Here is a 26,244-nt window from a genome sequence, read left to right as displayed (position 1 = left end):
CTCACCCCTCTCTGGGCCCGGATACCCCATCTGTATGGCTTAGTGGATAGAACATGGGGCTGGGAGCCACAAGGTCATGAGTTCTAATCCCGGCACCGCCGCTTGACTGCTGTGTGACCTTGGGCAAGCCCCTTCACTTATCTGGGCCTTAGTTCCCTCACCTGTAAAATGGGGATGGAAAGTGTGAGCCCCACGTGAGACAGGGAGTGTGTCCAACCCGATTTGCTTTTATTCATTCAATCGTATCTATTGAGCGCTTACTGCGTTGAGAGCACTGTACTAAGCGCTTGGGAAGTATAAGTCGGCAATATATCCACCCCAGAGCTCAGTACAGTGCCTGGCACATAGTAAGAGCTTAACAAATATCATAATTATTATTATTATCTGTTCGGTGAGGACTCCGCCCCTCCCTGCACCTTGGTCCGGGTTGAGACCTCGGGAGGCCGGGGGGACGGGAGGTGGGAGGCTGGTGATGGAGACCCCGGGGGGCCCTCCCTGATGTCACCTCTTTAATCCAACCCCGCCCCCAGGAGCCCCGCGGTGACCATGGCCGACGTAAGACTGGTCGCTGCCACGTGTGTCTCCAAAGGCCTCCTGACCCCGGAGCCCTCCGCCCCGCCAGGGGAAGCCCCCACCTTCACCCTGCCCCCCAGGAACCTCTGCCTGCCCGAGGGGGGCACCGCCCGCTTTGAAGGCAAGGTGAGCAGCACGGCGGACGGCGTTCGGAGGGTGGGATGTGGTCGTGTGGGAGGGGGCTGGCGATGGTGGGCAGAAGATGGGCAAGAACGGCAGAGAGCAAGCGGTGGGTGGACAGAAGGCGTGGATGGGTTGGGGGTCTGGGGGTGGGAGAGCGAGGGGCAGACGGGTGAAACGTAAAGAAGGAGGGGGCATGGGTGGGTGGGCAGGGGAGGCGGGAAATTGGGCAGAGTATGGGCAGAGGGTATGGGCAGTGGACGGCGGATGCGGGAATAGAGGGGCGGGGACAGCAGGCAGGGCAAGGGTGGGCACAGAGAGGTGGAGGGACGGGCAGAGGGCGTGGGCGGCAGGCAGGGCGTGGTTGGGCACAAGGAGGGCGGGGGGATGGACAGATGCAGAGACGCTGGGCAGGGGGATGGCCGGGGGATGGGCAGGGGTCGGTGGGCAGAGGAAGCAGTCCAACCGAGAAGCGTGCCCCTCCAGATCCTCCACTTCCCGTCCCAGTCAGTGTCAATCCTGGCGGCCTTCCCGGAGGCACCTCCAGACAGAAGCTTGGCGCCGCCCCGCCTGGGCCTGGCGGTCAGCCACCTGGGGCTCAGCGGGCGGGGTTTCAGAGGGCAGTCAGATGTCCGAGCAGGGCGGGGTGTCCGAAAGTGAACGGGGGTATCCTAGTTGTGGGGGCAGGTCATGGGGGGGGCTTGTCCGGGGGGGGGCAGGGGGTATCCGAGTTGGGGAGAGCAACCAAGGGCGCGGGACGTCGTCAGTCAATCATATTTATTGAGTGCTTAATGTGTGCAGAGCAGTGTACTGAGCACCTGGGAGTGTACACTGTGATGATGATAATAATAATAATAATAACAATGGTATTTGTTAAGCGCTTACATGTGCAAAGCACTGTTCTAAGCGCTGGGGGGGATACAAAGTGATTAGATTGTCCCACATGGGGGTCACAGTCTTAATCCCCATTTTACAGATGAGGTAACTGAGGCCCAGAGAAGTTGTGACTTGCCCTAGGTCACCCAGTTGACAAGTGGCAGGGCCGGTATTCTAACCCATGACCTCTGACTCCCAAGCCCAGGCTCTTTCCATTGAGCCACGCTGCTTCTCTAGACACATTCCCTGCCCACAACGAGCTTACAGTCTAGAGGGGGACACAGACATTCATATAAATAAATAAATGACAAATATGGATATAAGTGGTATGGAGCGGGGGTGATGAATAAAGGGAGCGAATCAGGGCGACGTAGAAGAGGGTGGGAGAAGAGGAAAGGAGGGCTTAGTCAGGTAAGGCCTCTTGGAGGAGATGCCTCTTCTATACGGCTTTGAAGGGGAGGAGAGTTAGGTGGGTTGGGGGAGCGCCTGGGAAAGATGTAGCGGGGATCAAATGGAACCCCCCCGGCCCCCGAGGCTCCCATGGGCAAGCTTGGCCTGCCCTTCCCCCTGGCACGAGGTGGGCCCTCTCTGGTCCGGTCCGTGGTCCCCTGGACCGTCCGTGGCCTTTGGCAGCGGCCCCAGCGTCAATGGGGTGACTGGGACGGAATCTTCGGCTGCCTGGATTCCAATCCTGGCTTTGGCCAGGACTGAGGCTCTCTGTTGCCTCCTCTTCCTCCCAAATCCCCAAGATGTGAAGAAGCCCAAGGAAGGCCTGGGGGCTAGTGTGGGAGAGGGTCTTCGGCTGCAGGCGTCTGGCCGGAGACCCAGCCCCATCGAGCCCGGCAGTCCCTGTCCCCTTCCCGCTGGGCGGCGGCTTCCTGGCCCTCTCCGGCCGCCCGGCTGTCTGTCCGTCTGTCCGGCCCCTCCCCCAGCTCCTCCGGCCCCTTCCCGCCCCCTGCCCGGAGCGGGAGCATTGTCCGCAAGGCCCCAGTCCCCCGGAATAGCGGGCATCCAGCTGGCTCCACCTGCGGCCTCGAGGGCCGGACAAATCCGGCCAATTGGAGCTGGGTCCGAGCCTGGCACCGCCCCCGACCCCCACCGCGCCTGCCCCCCCTCTCCCCCGCTTTCTGGGGATGAGGTTTGCAGTAACGGAGAAGTAGCGTGGTTTAGTGGCAAGAGGTCGGGCTTGGGAGTCAGAGGGCGTGGGTTCTAATCCTGGTTCTGCCACTTATCCGCTGTGGGACCTTGGACAAGACACTTAACTTCTCTGTGCTTCAGTTCCCTCATCTGTCAACGGGGATTAAGACTGTGAGCCCCACGTGGGACAATCTGATTACCTTGTATCAATCCCAGTGCTTAGAACAGTGCTTGGCACATAAGCGCTTAACAAATACCATAATAATATTTATTATTATTATTATTATCCCGGTTATCCGGAATGTCCCTGGCCCCATGGGGGTGTACCGTGACCTGGCGACCTGACTGACCCTTGGGCTGGGTCCAGCGATCCCGGTCCGGCCTGCCCTCCGCCCCGCCTCCCGTGCCGGGCTTACCCGGCTTCATCCAGGGTCCCTCGGCCAGGCCGGGGGTGAGCAGGGAGGGAGTCGCCGCAGCCAGGGGGGCGGGGGATGGGATCCAGCTGTATAGACTCACGCACGTGCGTCTCTCTGGCTCCGCTTGGGCTTCTCGATCTCTGGATTTGCCTATCTCTCTGTCTCTCTCCAGCTCTCTGGTCCGATGTCTGTCTCTGAGTCGTTCCCTAGGCCCCCGACCGTTTCCCATCCCGCCCCTCCCCTGTAGCCACAGGACTGGCTCCTCGACAGCCCCAGCAGGCAGGGCAGAAAGTGCTCCCTCTCCCCTGCCCCAGTTCCCGACAGTACTCCCTCACTGCCACAACAGTGCTTGCTTCACCAGCTCCTAACCCAGGGTGAGGGTAGGGTTGGAGAAGAAGGCTCCCAGAAATGGGGCAGGGCCTGGTTCTGTGGGGAGATTTCGGGGGGCTGGGCTCCCCCTGGCAGCAGGGTAAATGGGGAGCTGATTACCTGGTTGGCATTGAGGATGCAGGCTGGATGCCCACCTGTGGTCATTCGGTGGGCCCTGGGCCACCCAGACTGGCCACAGTCTTGAACCCTTGTACACAGGGCAGGGGGCTGGAGTCGGTGAAGAGGAGGTGGGGGACGGGGAGGGCGGAAGAGGCAGGGAGGAGGATGCGGGGTGGGAAGGGGGTGAAGAGGTGGGGGAGGGGGGAGGGGAGGGGAAAGGCGTGTTGGGGTGAGGAGGTGGGAGATGGGCTGAGGTGGTGGGGAAAGGGAGTGGGAAAGGGGAGTGAGGAGGCAGGGGTGGACGAGGAGAAGGGGTGAAGAGGTGAGCAGATGGGACCTGATAACCTTGGATCTACCCCAGCGCTTAGAATAGTACTTGACACAAGTAAGGGCTTAACAAATACCACAGTTATTAACAAATACCACAATCACTTTTTAAATTATTAGTATTATTATTATTAAGGGAGAGGAGGTGGAGGGTGGGGAAGGAGGAAAGAGCAGAGATGAGATGAAGGATTGGGGGGGATGGGAAGTGGGGAGCCAACTGAGATGTAGATTGAGATGGATCATTTCTGTTGTTACCCACTCCTCCCTCCCTCCCCTCTCAGGAGCAGTATGGCTTAGTGGAATGAGCTCAGGCCTGGGAGTCCAAGGAAGAGCATGGCCTAGTGGCAAGAGCACAGGCTTGGGAGTTAGAAGTCGTGAGTTCTAGTCCCAGCTTGGGCAAGTCACTTCACTTCTCTGTGTCTCAGTTACCTCATCTGTAAAATGGGGATTGAGACTGTGAATCCCATGTTGGACAGGGACTGTGTCCAACCTGATCACATTGTAGCTACCCCAGTGTTCAGAACAATGCTTAACACATTGTAAGCACTTAACAAATACCATAATTTATTTTTGTTTATTTTCTAATCCAGCTCTACCACTTTGTTGTGTGCCCTCGTACACAGTTCCCTCATCTGTTAAAGTGGGATTAAATACCTGTTCTCCCTCATCCTTGGACTGTGGGACAGAGATTCCATCCAACCTGATTCTCCTGTACCTACCACAGTGCTTAGTTCAGTGCTTGGCACATAATTGCCATCTGGAGGTCTGTCTGACTGGCTTGGATTCTCCTGTGGGCTGTTCCATGGCCTGGACCTGTCTTCCCAGTGCCCAGTTTGGGAAGAAGAGGAGCAGGGAGGGCACAGTGGGCTGGGCGTGGGGGAGTGGGGTGGGTTGGGGTTCAGCTGAGAATAATAATAATAATAATGATAGTACTTGTTAAGCGCTTACTATGTGCCAAGCACTTTCCTGAAAGCTGGGGTAGATCTAAATTAATCAGGTTGGGTCCCTATCCCACACTGGGCTTGCATTCTTAATCCCCATTTTTTACAGGTAAGGTAACTGAGGCACAGAGAAGTGAAATGAGTTGTCCAAGGTCACACAGCAGGCAAGTGGTAGAGTGGGGATTAGAACCCATGACCTTATGAATCCCAGACCCATGCTCTATCCACTACATCATACAGTGCTCTGCCCACAGTGAATACTCAGTGAATACCATTGATTGACTGGGAAGTGGGCACAGGCTTGGCTGGAGAGGGCAGCCCCTATCAGGCTGTCGGAAATACAAGATAGGGGTCCGTGTGGCCTAGTGGGAAGAGCACAGGATGGGGATGCTGGAGGCCTGGGTTCTAGTCCCGGCGCTGACCCTGGCTAGTTGGGTGACTCTGGGTAAGTCACTGAACCATGCTGGGTCCCCTCACCTCCCATGTCCCCACCCTGTCTTCTCTGCCCCCTCTTCCCAACTCCACCATGTCCCCTCATTGCCAGATGCTGGCCAGAAGGATTTTTCATGCTCAAGCCATTAAGGCGAAATCTGCTTTCAGTGTGTCTCGCGGATGGGACGAGTCCCCTTCCCCCGCCCAGCCCCCCAGCTCCCTCTCCTGCCTGCATTCATCCACACATCCCGGCACGCACTTCCACCCCCCAACCCAGCCCTACATGCTTCCCGCATCTGTGGGTTCCAAGGAGTCCTCAGCCAATCACCCCCTTCCCGGGGCGGAGGTGGGTGGGGTTGGGTTGGGGGGCGAGCAGACAAGTCTTCATTCATTCAGTCATATTTTTTGAGTGCTTAATATGTGCCGAGCACTGTACTATGTGCAGCCCCGTGGCTCCCAGGGTGGGCAGCAATCCTTCACCGGGGCCTGAGTCTCCAGAGGCACGGCGAGGCGGGACAGTCTCCACAGCACAAATTACCAGGAATTCAGCTGCTTGTACATTAACACATCATCGTTGGGTGATGGGGCTGGTGTTCCTGATTCCGGCTGTGGGGGTGATGGGGCCAAGGTCTCTGGGTTCCAGCTGTGGGGACGATGGGACCGGTGCCCATGGATCCTGGCTATGGGGACCTCTGGGGCCGGGGTCCTCAGGGTCTGGCTGTGGGGTTGATAGGGCTGAAATCGCCGGGTTCTGGCTGTGGGGGCAATGGGGTCAACGTCAGTCAGTCAGTCATATTTATTGAGCACTTACTGTGTGCAGAGCACTGTACTAAGTGCTTGGGAAGCAGCGTGGCTCAGTGGAAAGAGCCCGGGCTTTGGAGTCAGAGGTCATGGGTTCAAATCCCTGCTCCACCAATTGTCAGCTGTGTGACTTTGAGCAAGTCACTTCACTTCTCTAAGCCTCAGTTACCTCATCTGGAAAATGAGGATTAAGACTGTGAGCCCCACGTGGGACAACTTGATCCCATTGTATCCCCCCAGCGCTTAGAACAGTACTTTGCACATAGTAAGCGCTTAATAAATGCCATAATTATTATTATTATCATTATTACAATATAACAATAAACACATTCCTTGTCCACAGTGAGCTTACAGTTCAGACATTAGTTTAAGTAAATAAATTATTCATTCATTCAATCGTATTTATTGAGCGCTTACTGTGTGCAGAGCACTGTACTAAGCGCTTGGGAAGTCCAAGTCAGCAACATATAGAGATGGTTCTTACCCAACAGCGGGCTCACAGCCTAGAAGGGGGAGACAGGCAACAAAACAAAACATATTAACAAAATAAAATAAATAGAATAAATATGTACAAGTAAAATAAATAAATAGAGTAATTCATTCATTCACTCAATCGTATTTATTGAGCGCTTACTGCGTGCAGAGCACTGGATTAAGCACTTGGGAAGTCCAAGTCGGCAACATATAGAGATGGTTCCTACCCAACAGCGGGCTCAGTCTAGAAGGGGGAGACAGGCAACAAAACAAAACATATTAACAAAATAAAAGAAATAGAATCAATCAATCAATCAATCGTATTTATTGAGCGCTTACTGTGTGCAGAGCACTGTACTAAGCGCTTGGGAAGTACAAGCTGGCAACATATAGAGACAGTCCCTACCCAACAGTGGGCTCACAGTCTAGAAGGGGGAGACAGAGAACAAAGCCAAACATACTAACAAAATCAAATAAATAGAATAGATACAGGGGTGTTACATAAGTAAATAAATTACAGACATAAACAGATATTCCAGTATTCCAGGCCAGAGGCAGGGCGTGGGTGAGAGGTCAGTGGCAAGATAGACGAGATCGAGGTACAATGAGAAGGTTAGCATTAGAGGAGCAAACCGTCTGTGTTGCAGTAGGAGAGTAGCACAAGGTCACCGGGTTCCGGCTATGATGATGATGGGGCCGGTGTTCCTGTGTATCAGCTGTGGAGGCAATGGGACAGAGGTCTATGTTGCCTGACTGTAGGGTTGATGGGGCAGGTGTCCCCAGGTTGAGTTGTGGGGGCGATGGGGCTGGTGTTCCCGATCCTGGCTGTGGGATCCAGGAGGATTTAATCCCCATTTTACAAATGAGATAACTGAGGCATAGAGAAGTTAAGTGACTTGCCCAAGGTTATACAGCAGACAAGTTACAATAATCATTGTAATTATGGTATTTAAGTGTTTACTATGTGCCAAGCACTGTATTAAGCACTGGGGTAGATTCAAGATAAATTGATTCATTCAATTGTATTTATTGAGTGCTTACTATGTGCAGAGCAATCAATCAATCAATCAATCAATCGTATTTATTGAGCGCTTACTATGTGCAGAGCACTGTACTAAGCGCTTGGGAAGTACAAATTGGCATCACATAGAGACACTCCCTACCCAACAGTGGGCTCACAGTCTAAAAGGGGGTGTGCTAATGCTTGGAAAGTACAATTTGGCAACAGATAGAGACAACCCCTACCCAACAACGGGCTCACAGTCTAGAGAGTGGGGAGACAGACAACAAAACAAAACAAAAGAAGTAGACAGGCATCAATAGCATCAATATAGAGTTATACATATATATATATGCATAATTAATAAAATAAATAGAATAATAAATATGTACATATCTACACAAGTGCTGTGGGATGGGGAGGGTGGTAGAGCAGAGGGAGGGAGTCGGGGTGATGGGGAGGGGAGAAGGAACAGAGGAAAGAGGGGGGGCTCAGTCTGGGAAGGCCTCCTTGAGGAGGTGAGTTTTCAGTAGGGCTTTGAAGGGGGAGTGTACTAGTTTGGCAGATGTGAGGAGGGAGGGCATTCCAGGCCAGAGGTAGGACATGGGCCAGGAGTCGATGGCGGGACAGGCGAGAATGAGGCACAGTGAGGAGGTGAGTGGCAGAGGAGTGGAGTGTGCAAGCTGGGCTGTAGAAAGAGCCCTGTCCTCTACCTGACTTTTCCATCACTGTGGATGGCACTACCATCCTTCCCATCTCACAAGCCCGCAACCTTGGTGTCATCCTTGACTCCGCTCTCTCATTCACCCCACACATCCAATCTGTCACCCTCCCGGTCTCACCTCCACAACATTGCCAAGATCCGCCCTTTCCTCTCCATCCAAACCGCTACCTTGCTGGTTCAATCTCTCATCCTATCCCGACTGCATCAGTCTCCTTTCTAATCTCCCATCCTCCTGTCCCTCCCCGCTTCAGTCTACACCTCACTATGCTGCCCAGATTATCTTTGTATAGAAACGCTCTGGGCATGTCACTCCCCTCCTCAAAACTCTCCAGTGGTTGCCTATCAACCTTCGAATCAAACAAAAACTCCTCACTCTCGGCTTCAAAGCTCTCCATCACCTCCCTTCTCTCTTTCTACAGCCCAGCCCGCGCACTCCACTCCTCTGCTGCTAACCTCCTCACTGAGCCTCATTCTCGCCTGTCCCGCCATCGACCCCTGGCCCGCATCCTACCTCTGGCCTGGAATGCCTTCCCTCCACACATTCGCCAAACTAGCTCTCTTCCTCCCTTCAAAGCCCTACTGAGAGCTCACCTCCTCCAGGAGGCCTTCCCAGACTGAGCCTCCCCATCCTCCCCTCTTTCTCCCCTCCCCATCACCCCAACTCCCTCCCTTTGCCCTACCCTCTTCCCCTCCCCACAGCACTTGTGTATATTTGTACATATTTATCACTCTATTTTATTAATGATGTGTATATACCTATAATTCTATTTATTTTGATGATATTTACACCTGTGTACTTGTTCTGTTTTGCTGTCTGTCTCCCTCTTCTTGACTGTGAGCCCGTTTTTGGGTAGGGGTTGTCTCTATCTGTTGCCAAATTGTACTGTTCAAGTGCTTAGTACAGTGCACTGCACACAGTAAGTGCTCAATAAATATGACAATGAATGAATGAATGAAAGGAGAGAAAGGAGGTGAGGTAAGGGGGGCAAGGTGATGGAGAGCTTTGAAAGCAATAGTGAGGAATTTTTGCTTGATACAACGATTGATAGGCAACCACTGGAGATTTTTGAGGAGTGGGGTGCCATGCCCAGAGTGTTTCCATAGAAAGATAATCTGGGCAGCAGAGTGAAGTATAGACTGAAGTGGAGAGAGACAGAAGGTTGGGAGATCAGAAAGGATGCTGAGGGAGTAATCCAGTCAGGATAGGATGAGTGATTGTACTACCAAGGTAGCAGTTTGGGTGGAGAGGAAAGGGCCGATCTTGGTGATGTTGTGAAGATGAGGCCGGCAGGTTTTGGTGATGGATTGGATGTAAGGGATGAATGAGAGAGCTGAGTCAAGGATGACACCAAGGTTGTGGACTTGTGAGACTGGAAGGATGGTAGTGTCTCCACAGTGACGAGAAAGTCAGAGAGAGGACAGGGTTTGGGAGGGAAGATAAGGAGCTCAGTCTTGGACATGTTGAGTTTTAGGTGGTGGGAGGACATCCAGGTGGAGATGTCCCAAAGGCAGGAGGAGATGTGAGCCTGGAGGGAGGGAGAGAGAACAGAAGAGGAGATATAGATTTGGGTATCAAGTCTCATGTGAGGCTCACAGTCCCCCATTTTGCAGATGAGGGAACTGAGGCACAGAGAACTAAAGTGACTTGCCCAGGGTCACACAGCAGGTAAGTGGAGGAGGCAGGATGAAAAGCCAGGCCCTCTGACTCTTAGGCTGGGACTCTTTCATTCATTCATTCAATCGTATTTATTGAGCACTTACTGTGTGCAGAGCACTGTACTAAGCGCTTGGGAAGTACAAGTTGGCAACATATAGAGACGATCCCTACCCAACAGCAGGCTCACAGTCTAGAAGGGGGAGACAGACAACAAAACAAAACATATTAGCAAAATAAAATAAACAGAATAAATATGTACAAGTAAAATAAATAAATAGAGTAATAAATATGTACAAACATATACACGTATATACAGGTGCTGTGTGGAGGGGAAGGAGGTAAGGCGGGGGGAGGGGGAGGGGGAGGAGAGGGAGAGGAAGGAGGGGGCTCACTCTGGGAAGGCCTCCTGGAGGAGGTGAGCTCTTAGTAGGGCTTTGAAGGGAGGAAGAGAGCTAGCTTGGCGGATGTGCGGAGGGAGGGCATTCCAGGCCAGGGGGAGGACGTGGGCTTGGGGTCGACGGCAGGACAAGTGAGAACAAGGCACAGTGAGGAGGTTAGTGGCAGAGGAGCGGAGGGTGCAGGCTGGGCTGTTGAAGGAGAGAAGGGAGGTGAGGTAGGAGAGGGCGAAGTGATGGAGAGCCGAGAGTGAGGAGTTTTTGTTTGATTCGAAGGTTGATAGGCAACAACTGGAGATTTTTGAGGAGGGGAGTGACATGCCCAGAGCATTTCTATACAAAGATAATCCGGGCAGCATAGTGAAGTGTAGACTGAAGTGGGTAGAGACAGGAGGATGGGAAATCAGAGAGGAGGCTGATGCAGGAATCCAGTCGGGATAGGATGAGAGATTGAACAAGCAGGGTAGTGGTTTGGATGGAGAGGAAAGGGCAGATCTTGGTGATGTTGCGGAGGTGAGACTGGCAGGTTTTGGTGACAGATCGGATGTGAGGGGTGAACGAGAGAGCGGAGTCGAGGATGACACCAAGGTTGCAGGCTTATGAGATGGAAGGATGGTAGTACCATCAACAGTGATGGGAAAGTCAGGGAGAGGGCAGGGTTTGGGAGGGAAGATAAGGAGTTCAGTCTTGGACATGTTGAGTTTTAGATGGCGGGCAGACATCCAGATGGAGATGTCCTGAAGGCAGCAGGAGATACGAGCCTGGAGGGAGGGAGAGAGAGCAGGGGCAGAGATGTAGATTTGGGTGTCATCAGTGTAGAGATGATAGTTGAAGCCGTGGAGGGAGGAGGAGCCCGCAAAAGAGACTGAGAATGAACGGCCGGAGAGATGAGGTGAACCAGGAGAGGACAGAGTCTGTGAAGCCAAGGTTGGATAGCGTGTTGAGGAGAAGGGGGTGGTCCACAGTGTTGAAGGCAGCCGAGAGGTCGAGGAGGATTAGGATAGAGTAGGAGCCGTTGGATTTGGCAAGCAGGAGGTCATTGGTGACCTTTGAGAGGGCAGTTTCCGTGGAATGTAGGGGACGGAAGCCAGATTGGAGGGGGTCGAGGAGAGAGTTGGCGTTGAGGAATTCAAGGCAGCGCTTGTAGACGACTTGTTCAAGGAGTTTGGAAAGGACTAGACAACACTGCTAGCCTGCTTTCCACTAGACAACACTACTTCTCACCGGTGATCCTTTACTCTTTCTCTGCTCAGCCTAACCCACTGTACCCCAAAGACCCCAAACCCACAGAAATTGTGTGTGTTAGACAATTGTATTTATTGAGCTCTTACTGTGTTCAGAGCACTGTGTAAGTGCTTGGGAGAGTACAATGTAACAGACATATTCCCTGCCCACAATGATCTTACAGCCTAGATGGGGAGACAGACATTAATATAAGTACAGATATGTATGTGTGTCCTGAGTCTAGCCTCAGCTCTCTATCTTGTCTTCCTTGTCTTTTATGTTGTTTTTGTGTTATTACTGTTTCACCCTTCCTGGTTTGTCTGTCACCAGCCCCATCTCCCTTCCCTTATTCTTAGTGTGTGAGCTCCCTGAGGGTCCCTCTTTCCTCTCCAACTGCTCCTGCTGAGTCTGGTTCTCTGTCTCTGGCTCTGCCTCTCGGGCTGTCATCGTGGATGTCCTCCAGGCTCTGCCCTGCATCCCCTGCTCTCCACTTGCTCTCTCAGTGAACTCATCCTCCCAGACAGCCTCACCTCTCCACAGACGATGATTCCCTCTTCTCCGTCTCCAGCTCCAACTTTTCATTTTACCTGACACTATCAGGCCTGATCTCCCGAAAATCTCCCCTGCCCCCTCCAATCCCTTCCCTCTCCTGTCCCTTTAATTACCCCATCTTTCCCGTCAGCATCTCTAAAGGAGAGCTCCTGTCCTCTCAAAATCCAATCCCTCCAGCTGTTCATCTGACCATGTACCTTAGCACCTCATCAAAACATTTGCCTTCTCCCTTCTTCCCTCCCTAACTGCATCTTCAATCGTTCGCTCTCCAGTGGCTTCTCCCCCACTACTTTTAAACATGCCCATGTCTCCCCATCCTAAAAAAACCCTCCCTTAACCCCAAGGCTCCCTCCAGTTATCACCCCATCTCCCTCCTACCATTTCTCTCCCAAATCCTTGAGCAAGCTGTCTACACCCACTGCCTCAAGTTCCTCTCCCAATTCCTTCCTTGACCCCCTCCAATCTGGCTTCATTCCACAAAAACGACCCCTTCAAAGGTCATCAATGATCTCCTTCTTTCCAAATCCAATGGCCTCTACTCTATCCTAATCCTCCTCAATCTCTCAACTGTCTTTGACTCTGTTGACACTGCCATCTTCTGGAAACATTAGCCAAACTCGGCTTCACTGACACTGTCCTCTCCTGGTTCTCGTCCTATCTCTCTGGCTGCTCATTCTCAGTCTCTTCTGTGGGCTCCTCCTCTGCCTCCCATCCCCCCAACTGTGGGGGTCCCTCAAGGTTCAGTTCTGGGTCCCCCTCTTTTCCCCATCTGCACCACCTCCCTTGGAAAACTCATTTGATCGCACGGCTTCAACCATCACCTCTATGCCGATGGTACCCAAATCTACACCTCCAGCCCTGATCTCTCTCCCTCTCTGCAGTCTTGCATTTCCTCTTGCCTTCAAAACATCTCTACTTGGATGTCTTCCTGTCACTTCAAACTTACTACGGCTAAAACTGAACTTCTTATCTTCCCATACAAGCCCTCTCCTCCAGCTCACTTTCCCACCACCATTGACAGCACCACCATCCTTCCTGTCTCACAAACCTGTAACCTTGGTATTATCCTTGACTCCTCTCTCTTGTTCCCCCCACATATTCAAGTCATCACTAAATCCTGTCAGTTCTATCTTCACAACATCGCCAAAATCTGCCCTTTCCTCTCTGTCCAAACTGCTACCACATTAATGCAAGCACTTATCCAATCCCTTCTTGATTATTGTTCCAGCCTCCTTGCTGACCTCCCTGCCTCCTGTCTCTCCCCACTCCAGTCCGTACTCCATTCTCCTGCCTGGATCATTTTTCTACAAAAACATTCAGGACATGTCACCTCGCTCCTCAAAAAACTCCAGTAGTTGTCCTTCCACCTCCACATCAGACAAAAACTCCTCACCATTGGCTTTAAAGCCTTCCATCAGCTTGCCCCTTCCTTCCTCACCTCTCTACTCTCCTACTACAACCCATCCTGCTCACGTCATTCCTCTAATGCTAAACTTCTTACTGTACCTCAGTCTCATCTATCTTGTTGCCAACTTCTCTCCCACATCCTTCCTTTGGCTTGGAACGTTTTCCCTCCTAATATCAGAGAGATAATCGTTCTCCCCCATTTCAAAACCTTATCAAAGGCACATCTCCTCCAAGAAGCCTTCCCTGATTAAGCCCTCCTCTCCTCTTCTCCCACTTCCTTTTGCAATGACCTGACTTGAAGCAGCATGGAGTAGTGGGAAGAGCCCTGGCCTGGGAGTCAGAATGTCATGGGTTCTAATCCCCACTCTGCCACTTGTCTGCTCTGTGACCTTGGACAAGTCACTTCACGTCTCTGTGCCTCAGTTCCCTCATCTGTAAAATGGAGATTGAGATTGTGGGCTGCATGTGGGATGGGGACCGTGTCCAACCTGATTTGCTTGTATCCACCCCAGTGCTTAGTACAGTGCCTGGCACATAGTAAGCACTTAACAAATACCATAATTATAGAGAAGCAGCATGTCTCAGTGGAAAGAGCAAGGGCTTGGGAACCAGAGGTCATGGGTTCTAATCCCGGCTCCACCACTTGTCTGCTATGTGACTTTGGGCAAGTCACTTAACTTCTCTGGGCCTCAGTTACCTCATCTATAAAATGGGGATTAAGACTGTGAGCGCCACGTGGGACAACCTGATCACCTTGTAACCCCGCCAGCACTTAAAACAGTGCTTTGCACATAGTAAGTGCTTAACAAATACCATTATTATTATTATTATCCTTCCTCCGATCCCCACAGCACTTACGTATATATTTGTAATTTATTTATTTATGTATATTAATGTCTGTCTCCTCCTCTAAACTGTGAGCTCACTGTGGGCAGGGAATGTGTCTGTTGTTATAGTCTACTCTCCCAAGCACTTAGTATAGTGCTTTGCATACAGCAAGCACTCAATAAATATGATTGAATGAATGAATGAACCTGCATCCCCGTGTCTCCTCCTGCCTCCCCGTGTCTCCTCCTGCCTCCATGGCCTCTCCACCTGGATGTCCCCTAGACCTCCCCGCCACCTCAAATTTAACATGCCCCAAATGGAACTTGTCTTTCCCTTTAAATCCACTCCTCCCTCTAACGATCCCACCTCAAATTCAAGGCAATTGGTCTCAAGATTCTCCCAGAGCCAGCCCTACCTGAGCCCTCCACTCTCTTCTCCCGCTACCCCCATCTCACTGGCTCTGCTCTCTCCATCCAACCTCCTGGCCACTTCTGCTCTTGCCTCTCCCACTTCCATTCCCCTGGCTCACGGTGTTCCCTCAGCCTGGATTTCCCTCCCTCCCTACATCAGACAGACCACAGCTTTCCCCACCTTCAAATCCCTCCTAAAATCTCTCCTCTTCCAACAAGCTTTCCTGATTGATTTCCCAGAACCCTGAGCCACTTCATCCCTTCTGCCAACTGCAGCTCTTGCGACCTCATCTACAGCTCCTCAGCACTCGTGGGTGTGGGCCTGTGTGTTTGTCTACTCAAGTATTTATCTTGACCGCTTATAAATATTTGTGTTTGTCTCCCCTGTTAAGAGGGTGAACTTCTTGTGCACAAGAAATGTGTCACTTTTATTTTATTCTTTCCAGTAATAATAGTTGTGCTGAATTCCGTACTTTACAATCATTGTCGGTGGCATTTGTTGAGTGCTTACTATGTGCAGAGCACTGTACTAAGCACTTGGGAGGGTACAGTATGAGTCAGAGAGGTGAAGTGACTTGCCCAAAGTCACACAGCTGACAATTGGCGGAGCCGGGATTTGAACCCATGACCTCTGACTCCAAAGCCCAGGCTCATTCCATTGAGCCACGCTGCTTCTATATATGTATATATGTTTGTATATATATATATATGTGTATATATATATATATATATGTTTGTACATATTTATTACTCTATTTATTTATTTATTGTACTTGTACATATCTATCCTATTTATTTTATTTTGTTAATATGTTTTCTTTTGTTCTCTGTCTCCCCCTTCTAGGCTGTGAGCCCACTGTTGGGTAGGGACTATCTCTATGTGTTGCCAACTTGTGCTTCCCAAGTGCTTAGTACAGTGCTCTGCACACAGTAAGCACTCAATAAATACAATTGATTGATTGATTGATTGATTAACAGATATGTTCCTTGTCCACAAGGAGTTTACAGTCTAGAGGGTAACAGTAGCAATAATAATAATAATAATAGGAGTATCTGTTTGTATTCTGTATTTTCCAGTAAGAATAATAATAGTGAGACTTGTTTGTATTCTGTATTTTCCAAATAATAATATAATGGGAAGCAGTGTTGCCTAGTGGATAGAGCACAGGCCTGGGAGTCAGAAAGATCTGGGTTGTAATCCTGACTCTGCTACTTCTCTGTGCCATCTGTAAAATGGGGATTTAGACTGGGAGTCTCATGTGAGACAGGGACAGTGTCCAAATTGATTAGCTTGTATCTACCCCAGCGCTTAGAACAGTGCCTGGCACATAGTAAGTGCTTAACAAATACCATAAAAATCAATAATTGAAAATAATAATAATAGCGGTATTGGTCAAGTGCTTACTATGTGCTAAGCACTACATTAGATTCAATACAATCAGAAAAGACACAGTCCCTGTCCCACATAATAATAATAATAATAATGATGGTATTTGTTAAGCGTTTACTATGTGCAAAGCACTGTTCTAAGCGCTGGGGAGGTTACAAGGTGATCAGGTTGTCTCATGGGGGGGCTCACAGTTTCAATCCCCATTTTACAGATGAGGTAACTGAGGCCCAGAGAAGTGAAGTGACTTGCCCAAAGTCACACAGCTGACAGTTGGCGGAGCCAGGATTTGAATCCATGACGTCTGACTCCAATGATGGCATTTATTAAGCGCTTACTAGGTGCTAAGCACTGTTCTAAGCACTGGGGAGTTTATAGCGCTTAGAACTATGCTTTGCACACAGTAAGTGCTCAATAAATGCCATTATTATTATTATTATTATTATTATTACAAGGTGATCAGGTTGTCAAATAGGGGGCTCACAGTCTTAATCCCCATTGTACAGATAGGTAACTGGGGCACAGAGATGTTAAGTAATAATAATAATAATAGCGGTATTTATCAAGCACTTACTATGTGCAAAGCACTGTTCTAAGCACTGGGGAGGTTACAAGGATATCAGGTTGTCCCATGGGGGGCTCCCAGTTATCATCCCCATTTTATAGATGAGGGAACTGAGGCCCAGAGAAGTGAAGTGACTTGCCCAGAGTCACACAGCTGACAAGTGGCAGAGCCTGGATTTGAACCCATGACCTCTGACTCCAAAGCCCGGGCTCTTTCCACTGAGCCATGCTGCTTCTCAATAATAATAGTGATGGCATTTATTAAGTGCTTACTGTGTGCAAAGCACTGTTCTAAGCGCTGGGAAGGTTACAAGGTGATCAGGTTGTCCCACGGGGGGCTCACAGTCTTCATCCCCATTTTCCACATCAGACTCAAAGACTAAAGAGAAGGGAGAACAGGTATTTTGAATCCCTATTTTACAGTTGAGGAAACTTCAGGCCAGAAAAGTGAAGTGACTTTTCCAAGGCCACACAGCAGCCAAGGGGTAGAACCAGGATTAGAACCCAGGTTTCCTGACTCTCAGGCCCGGATTCTTTCTACTAGGCAACACTGCTTCTCCACAGTGTCTAGTACAGTGCAGCACACCTTAGTGGGTGTTCAATAAATGCTACTGATGCTACTCTGCCCCACACCCACAGAGAGAGTGTGTGTGTGTGCTTGTGTGTGCGTGCAAGCGGGCAATGACACAGCAATCTGGGTGTCCAGTTGATGCTTTGGGATTACACATTAACACCGCAAGGTCGGACGCTGCAGGGGGTCCATTCCGGGTTCCCGTGACGACACGGTTCCCGTGGAGACGGCGTCCATGATTCCCGCCTCTTTTCTGGGGGCAGGGCAGAGGAGAGGGGGGAAAGGGTAAGGCCCGTTGGATCTCTTCTAATTCCTGACTCCCAGCGGGTGCCGGACAGATGGGTGTCCAGCTGGATGAGAGCGACCCTGGTCCTGGAGGCTGGGTGGTTCGGTGGTGAGATGTATTGACCCCCAGGTGCTGGTCAGCGCTAGCCTTTGGGGTGATTACAGTGGGGACAGGGGTGTGAGGCTGGGAGAGAGGTCACTAGACCAGTGGTGTCTTTAGGTGTTCAGTATGTGTGCAGTGTGGGAGGGGCCCTGGTATAGTCTCACGGTGACTGTGTGGGCAGATGCACAGAGTGTGAGGGTACACACATGGTTTGTCTATGTGTGTGTTTGTACATCCTGGGTGTTTCAGTGGCCCCTGAGCAGGTACACACTGTGGGAGCAAAGTGGATATGTGTTGGAGGAGGGGACGGGGTGAGGGGCACCAAGGCAGGGGATCTGGGGAAACTGAGGCAGCGTCATGTCTGGAAATTTGGAAGACTTGGAGCTGTCTATGCCAAAGGGAGCCTGGAATCTGGGAATACCAACAATTCCAAGGGGACTGGGCCAAATCATGGATGGGCATCCGTGCTGGATCATTGGGAGAATCAGGGATGGGAAATGGAGAGTGAGGGGTGTCAGATGGTCTGTGCTAGATTACAGGGGAGAGTAAGGGGTGATGGCAATTCATGCTGGGTCACTGAGTCAGGGGTGGAGTGAGGAGAGTCAGGGGTATTGGACACTGGGAGAGAGTCGGAATGGAGAGGGGAGGGTCAGGGGTGATAGATGATCCATGCTGGGTCACTGGGGGGAGTCAGAGGTGTTGGAAAGGTTCATGCTGGGTCACTGGGGAGAGTCAGGGATGTTGGATGGTCTGTTCCTAGCCCCAGCACGTGGTTCATCCAAAAATCTTGGAGACAATTCTAGGTTGGGTGGGTGGGAGGACTGACCCAGGGGTGACCATTGGTGGTCCTCAGTGGCTGACAGTCCAACCTATTGGAGGTTTGTAACCATGGTCCCCTGTGTCCACTTCCCTTTAGGGTGGACCCCAAGCTTCCCCCTCCACCAAGTTCCCCCTTCACCCTGGCCTGGTGTCATCCCAAGATAAGCGAGACCCTGGCGGGACTTTGCCCCCCACCTCCCTTCCTCTGCTGTTGGCCCAGCAGAGCAGCATCTGGGCCCCCACCTGGGTGGGCACAGAGGGAGTCCACATGATCCCTGACTCAGCCGGCCCCCCTGGTCTCCCTGATGGTGGTTGGGTCCCTGAGCCCCTGGGAGCTGTGCACCCTGCCTCATTCCTGTCTCCCCCACCAGGTGCAGGGTTTCCCTGAGCCAAACGTCACTTGGCACCGCGCCGGCCAGCGGGTGCCCAGCGGGGGCCGTTTCCTAGCAGAGCCTGGCTGGCACGGCCGGTTCAGCCTGGTGATCAGCAGCTTGCGCAGTGAGGACGCAGGCAGGTACACGTGTGAGGCAGCCAACAGCACTGGGGTCCGGCGGCTGACCGTGGAGCTGACCGTGGAGCGTGAGTGACAGGCGGGAGTCAGAGGGGCATCTTGGCAAGCATAACCGGTGCCTGGGGGTGGGGGCAGTCTGGGGGCTAGGGGGACAGGACATACATCCCCACTTCCCCTTTCCCACCCGTCCCCCGCCCCGCACACTCTGTGCTGGGTGCTGAGGGAGAAACAGAGAGGAGGGAGACACAGACCTTCTCTTCCAGGGGCTGCCATTCAGATGGGGAGACAACACATATGCACACACTGTGCTAGGTGCTGGGGGATGACAGAGGTGGGAGGACACAATCCCTGTCTCTGAGAGACTGCCAGTCTGATGGGGAGGCCAGAGACACACACACACACACACACACACACACACACACACACACATTCTTTCTCTCTCTCTCTCTCTCTCTCTCTCTCTCTCTCTCTCTTTCTCTCTTTCTCTCTCTCTCTTTCTCTCCTGGGCACTGGGGACGGATGGGGTGGTGTGGAGATAGAGTTCCTGTCCTCCAGGGGCTGCAAGTCTGATGGGAGACCACACACACACACACACACACACTCACTCACTCACTTTCTCTCTCTCTCTCTCTCTCTCTCTCTCTCTCTCTCTCTCTCTCTCTCTCTCTCTCTCTCTCTCTCCCCAACCCCCACCCCCGAGGGAGAGGCAGGAGAAAGAGATACAGTCCCTGCCCTTGAGGGGCTGCAGGTCTGATGGAGAGATCGGACAGATGGATGGATGGACACTTTCTCTCTCTCTCTCTCTCTCGCTCTCTCTCTCTCTCTCTTTCTCTCCCCACCCCCGTGCTGCGTGCAGGGAAAGGACAGTGCAGAGAGGAGACACGGTCTCTGCCCTTGAAGGTTGCCAGTCTGATGGAAAGACTCTACCATCGATCAGTCCAATTTCTTGAGTATCTGGATGAATGCACTAAATTAAGTACTTGGGAGAGTCTGAGAGTTAACAGACATGGTCCCTGCCCTCAAAAAACTTGCGTTCTAGTTGAAAAATGATTTACCGATAGAGGGATAGAATGGAGAAAAGATGGGCATGACTTATCTGTAAAATGGGAATTAAAGACGGTGAGCCTCCCTTGGGACAACCTGATCACCTTGTAACCTCTCCAGCGCTTAGAACAGTGGTTTGCACATAGTAGGCACTTAATAAACGCCACCATTAGTGCTTCAGGAACGAGACATGTAAGATATAGACATAAGTACTACCAGAGGTTGTAAAATCAAAATTCTCAGTGCCTCAGTGACCTCATCCATAAAATGGGGATTGAAACTGCCAGCCTCATATGGAACAGGGACTGTGTCCAAGACGATTTGCTTGTATCTACCCCAGTGCTTAGTACAGTGCCTGGCACATAAGTGCTTAACAAATGCCATAATTGTCATTATTATTATTATTATATACACACACACACACGGGCGCGTCGAACATCCCGGTCCCCCGATCTGGGCGTGGCAGGTGGGCCACCAGAGAGACATCAGAGGCTACTGGGGTCAATCAGGGTGGCCATCCTGGAGGCGGAGGCCCCTTCCAGCGCTGAAGCAGAGAGAGGGAGGGAGCTGACCCCCGCCAGCCTGACAAGGGGCCAGGCCGGCCAGCCCGGCCAGCCGGCGGCGACGACCCTCAGCCCGCATAGCTGAGATAGTTTCTTCCTGCCGGAGTAGAGGGAGGCTCCTTCACGGCAAAAGAATTCGGGCTTGCAGCCCGAGACTGCACTGGCCGCCCGCCCGCCTTCTCCTGCCTCCCCCTGCCCTGCCCGGAGCTCGGGAGGAGGGGCGATGGGACGGAGGGAGGGGCAGAGGGCCGGAGGGATAGAGGAAGGGAGGGAGGGGGCTCCCAGGGAGCCGACACTGCTCCTGCTGTTGCTGCTGACACCGCGAATATGTGCCCCCCGGCACTGACCGGGCTCTGGACACTGAGCCAAGACACCCAAAATCCCCTTCAGGGACCCCTTCCCCTGCTCTGGAGACCCCCCTCTAAGGGAGCCACACAGTGGGTCCATAACTGAAACCCAAAGAGAATCCACAAGATGGATTTCAGCGCCGTTCCCTATCCACCCCCCATCCCCCAACTCTCCTCCCCATTCCCCCCGACTCCCATTCCCCATCCTCCCTCCTCTCCAACCCGCACCCAGGAGACCGCGGAGTTTTCGCGAGCCTCCCGCTCCGAGAGGGTTAGTAGCAGGGTGCGCTCCCCAGGCCCTCTCGGTCCCCAGGCTGGGGAGAGGGGCGTGAGCGGGTGGTCCTCCCGCCCAGAGAGTGAGTACTGGGCTTCCGCGACCCCGCCCCGAGGCAGTGAGGCCGCGTGGCAGTGCCACGTGGGACGGGGCCGGAGCCTGGAGTCTGCCCAAAATCCCTACCGCTGCTACGGGGGCCAAGCAGCCGCCAGATGTCCGCGCAGCTGTGCCTCCTCCGGCAGAGACTCCCCCCTCCACAGCCTCCGCTGGCAGGGAACGGGCGCAGGGGGCTGGCCGGGATGAACCCGGCGAGGCTGAGGGGCCCGATTTAGAGCTTCGGCTTTCTGCGAGGGAAAGGGTCCCCCGACATAGCTCGCCACTGTCAATGGTATTTATTGAGCGCTTATTATTAGTAGTAATAATAATGATGGCATTTATTAAGCACTTACTATGTGCAAAGCACTGTTCTAAGCGCTGGGGAGGTTACATGGTGATCAGGTTGTCCCACGTGGGGCTCACAGTCTTAATCCCCATTTTACAGATGAGGTAACTGAGACACAGAGAAGTTAAGTGAGTTGCCCAAAGTCACACAGCTGACAATTGGCAGAGCCGGGATTTGAACTCATGACCTCTGACTCCAAAGTCCGTGCTATTTCCACTGAGTCATGCTGCTTGTGCAGAACACTGTACTTAGCGCTTGGGAGAGGACAACTCAACAGAGCTGGCAAAGATGTTCCCTGCCCACAACGTGTTTACAGTCTAGAGACTCCAGGCCCCCTCACCAGGATGACCTGCAGTGTGAATGCGGGGGCTGGCACTCCCCACTCCCCACTCCCTCCAGCTTCTGTCCCCAAGTAGCATGACCTAGTAGAAGGAGAACCAGCCCAGGAGTCAGAAGGTCATGGGTTCTAATCCTGACTCCATCATTTGTATGCTGTGGGACCTTGGACAAGTCATTTCACTTCTCTGTGTCTCAGTTGCTTCAACTGTAAAGTGAGGATTAAGACTGCAAGCCCCATGTGGGACAGGGACAGTGTCCATCCTGATTAACTGATCAACGCCAACTCTCTCTTTGACCCCCTCCAACCTGGCTTCTGTCCCCTACATTCCACGGAAACTGCCCTCTCAAAGGTCACCAATGACCTCCTGCTTGCCAAATCCAACGGCTCATACTCTATCCTAATCCTCCTCGACCTCTCAGCTGCTTTCGACACTGTGGACCACCCCCTTCTCCTCAACACGCTATCCAACCTTGGCTTCACAGACTCCGTCCTCTCCTGGTTCTCCTCTTATCTCTCTGGTCGTTCATTCTCAGTCTCTTTTGCAGGCTCCTCCTCCCCCTCCCATCCCCTTACTGTAGGGGTTCCTCAAGGTTCAGTTCTTGGTCCCCTTCTGTTCTCGATCTACACTCACTTCCTTGGTGACCTCATTCACTCCCATGGCTTCAACGATCATCTCTACGCTGATGACACCCAAATCTACATCTCTGCCCCTGCTCTCTCCCCCTCCCTCCAGGCTCACATCTCCTCCTGACTTCAGGACATCTCCATCTGGATCTCTGCCCGCCACCTAAAACTCAACATGTTCAAAACTGAACTCCTTGTCTTCCCTCCCAAACCCTGCCTCCTCCCTGACTTTCCCATCTCTGTTGACGGCACTACCATCCTTCCCATCTCACAAGCCCGCAACCTTGGTGTCATCCTCGACTCCGCTCTCTCGTTCACCCCTCACATCCAATCCATCACCAAAGCCTGCCGCTCTCACCTCCACAGCATTGCCAAGATCCGCCCTTTCCTCTCCATCCAAACCACTACCCTGCTGGTTCAAGCTCTCATCCTATCCCATCTGAATTACTGTAACAGCCTCCTCTCTGATCTCCCATCCTCCTGTCTCTCCCCTCTTCAATCCATACTTTATGCCGCTGCCCAGATTTTCTTTGTCCAGAAACGCTCTGGTCATGTGACTCCCCTCCTCAAAAATCTCCAGTGGCTACCAATCAACCTACGCATCAAGCAAAAACTCCTCATCCTCGGCTTCAAGGCTCTCCATCACCTCACCCCTCCTACCTCACCTCCCTTCTCTCCTTCTCCAGCCCAGCCGGCACCCTCCGCTCCTCTGCCACTAATCTCCTCACCGTGTCTCGTTCTCGCCTGTCCCGCCGTCGACCCCTGGCCCATGTCATCCCTCTGGCCTGGAATGCCCTTCCTCTGCACATCCGCCAAGCTAGCTCTCTTCCTCCCTTCAAGGCCCTACTGAGAGCTCACCTCCTCCAGGAGGCCTTCCCAGACTGAGCCCCCTCCTTCCTCTCCCCCTCTCCATCCCCCCGCCTTACCTCCTTCCCCTCCCCACAGCACCTGTATATATGTATATATGTTTGTATGTATTCATTACTCTATTTATTTATTTTATTTGTACATATTTATTCTATTTATTGTATGTTGTTAATATGTTTTGTTTTGTTCTCTGTCTCCCCCTTCTAGATTGTGAGCCCACTGTTGGGTAGGGACCGTCTCTATATGTTGCCAACTTGTACTTCCCAAGCGCTTAGTACAGTGCTCTGCACACAGTAAGCGCTCAATAAATACGATTGAATGAATGAATGAATGAATGAATGATCTTGTATCCACCCAGCGCACAATACAGCCCCTGGCACAAAGTAAACACTTCATGTCATTTTAAAAAATGTAGGGGGAACAGACCCAGGTTTTAATTATATATGCTACTTATTCCTATTAATGTCAGTCTCTCCCTCTATACTGCAAGCTCTTTGTGGGCAATCAATCAATTAATGGTATTTATTGAGAACTTATTGGGTGCAGAACACTGTACTAAGCTCCTGGGAGAGTACAGTATTACAGAGTTGGTAAACATGTTTCCCTGCCCAGAACGAGTTTATTGCCATCTCTTTTATACTCCATTCCCTCAAGCACTTAGTACAGTGCTCTGCACACAGTAAGCGCTCAATAAATACGATTGAATGAATGAATGAATAGTGAGCGCTCAATAAATAATGCCATTGATAGACTGATTTCCCGAACAGGCCGGTGCTTCCCTTTTGTGGCCAGCAGGTGGCGCCCCGACTTCGCTGCTGCCCCCGCTAAGCCCGTCGTGGGGAAGGAATGAACGAGGGGCTTCTATAGCCCTTGACACCCAGATTCATTCATTCAGTCAGTCAGTCATATTTATTGAGCGCTTACTGTGTGCAGAGCACTGTGCTAAGCGCTTGGGAAGTACAGGTTGGCAACATATAGAGACGGTCCCTACCCAACAGCAGACTCACAGTCTAGAAAGGGGAGACAGACAACAAAACAAAACATATTAACAAAATAAAATAAATAGAATAGTAAATATGTACAAATGTAAAACAGAGTAATAAATATGTACAAACATATATATAGGTGCTGTGGGGAGGGGAAGGAGGTAGGGTGGGGGAGATGGGGAGGGGGAGGAGAGGGAGAGGAAGGAGGGGGCTCAGTGTGGGAAGGCCTCCTGAAGGAGGTGAGCTCTCAGTAGGGCTTTGAAGGGAGGAAGAGAGCTAGCTTGGCAGATGTGCGGAGGGAGGGCATTCCAGGCCAGGGGGAGGACGTGGGCCGGGGGTCGACGGCAGGACAGGCGAGAACGAGGCACAGTGAGGAGGTTAGTGGCAGAGGAGCGGAGGGTGTGGGCTGGGCTAGAGAAGGAGAGAAGGGAGGTGAGGTAGGAGGGGGCGAGGTGATGGAGAGCCTTGAAGCCGAGAGTGAGGAGTTTTTGCCTGATGCGTAGGTTGATTGGTAGCCACTGGAGATTTCTGAGGAGGGGAGTAACATGTCCAGAGCGTTTCTGCACAAAGATGATCCGGGCAGCAGCGTGAAGTATAGATTGAAGTGGGGAGAGACAGGAGGATGGGAGATCAGAGAGGAGGCTGATGCAGTAATCCAGTCGGGATAGGATGAGAGCTTGAACCAGCAGGGTAGCGGTTTGGATGAAGAGGAAAGGGCAGATCTTGGTGATGTTGCGGGGGTGAGAGCGGCAGGTTTTGGTGACGGATTGGATGTGAGGGGTGAACGAGAGAGCGGAGTCGAGGATGACACCAAGGTTGTGGGCTTGTGAGACGGGAAGGATGGTAGTACCATCAACAGTGATGGGAAAGTCAGGGAGAGGGCAGGGTTTGGGAGGGAAGATAGGGAGTTCAGATCCTCCAGGTCATTCATTCATTCAATAGTATTTATTGAGCGCTTACTGTGTGCAGAGCAGTGTACTAACCGCTTCGGAAGTACAAGTTGGCAACATATAGAGACGGTTCGTACCCAACAACGGGCTCACAGTTTAGAAGGGGGAGACAGACAACAGAACAAAACATGTGGACAAGTGTCAAGTTGTCAGAACAAATAGAATTCAAGCTAAATGCACATCATTAACAAAACAAATAGAATAGTAAATATGTACAAGTAAAATAAATAGAGTGATAAATCTGTACAAACACATATACAGGTGCTGTGGGGAGGGGAAGGAGGTAAGTTTTTAAGTGCTTGGTGTGATGATGATGATGATGATGATTATGATGATAGTATCAGTTAAGCGCTTACTACATGCTAAGCACTGTCCTAAGTGCTGGGGTTGATACAAGTTAATCAGGGTGGACACAATCCCGAGTCCACATGGAGCTCACAGTCTTTGTAAGAGGAAGTAGGATTTAATTCCCATTTTAAAGATGGAGTAACTAAGGTACAGAGAAGTAAAGTCATTTGCCCAGTGTAACACGGCTGACAAGTGGCAGAGCCAGAATTAGAACCCAGGTCCTCTGACTTTCATGCCCAGGCTTTTTCCACTAGGATGAGCTCCTTCAAAGGAGGAGGAGCCCAGTCAGAGATACTGGGGACAGGAGTGACCCCCCCCCCCCCCCAACCAACATCCCCCCACACACAAACCTAGCCCTCAATGCAATCAGTCTGATGTCAGCAGCCCCCAGACCTGTGCTAAAACTCATTTTCAAGCACTTAGTACAGTGCCTTGC

At 51.8% G+C, this 26,244-nt stretch overlaps 1 protein-coding gene across 1 annotated transcript in view; it reads left to right on the top strand.

Annotated features, from left to right (window-relative positions):
* Positions 1–538: 538 nt before the first annotated feature.
* MYLK (myosin light chain kinase) overlaps positions 539–26,244 on the top strand; it is a 129,977-nt gene continuing 104,271 nt past the window's right edge. Inside the window, exons 1-2 of the mRNA XM_038751481.1 lie at positions 539–699; positions 18,884–19,091. Of these exons, the coding sequence (XP_038607409.1) occupies positions 547–699; positions 18,884–19,091 (361 nt within the window). The 5' untranslated portion in view covers positions 539–546. The remainder of the gene's footprint in view (positions 700–18,883; positions 19,092–26,244) is intronic.

Source organism: Tachyglossus aculeatus, chromosome 1 (assembly GCF_015852505.1).
Source record: "Tachyglossus aculeatus isolate mTacAcu1 chromosome 1, mTacAcu1.pri, whole genome shotgun sequence".
Taxonomy (NCBI): Eukaryota; Metazoa; Chordata; class Mammalia; order Monotremata; family Tachyglossidae; genus Tachyglossus; species Tachyglossus aculeatus.
The sequence above is the reverse complement of the archived record's forward strand: the minus strand, read 5'-3'. Positions and strand labels throughout refer to the sequence as shown.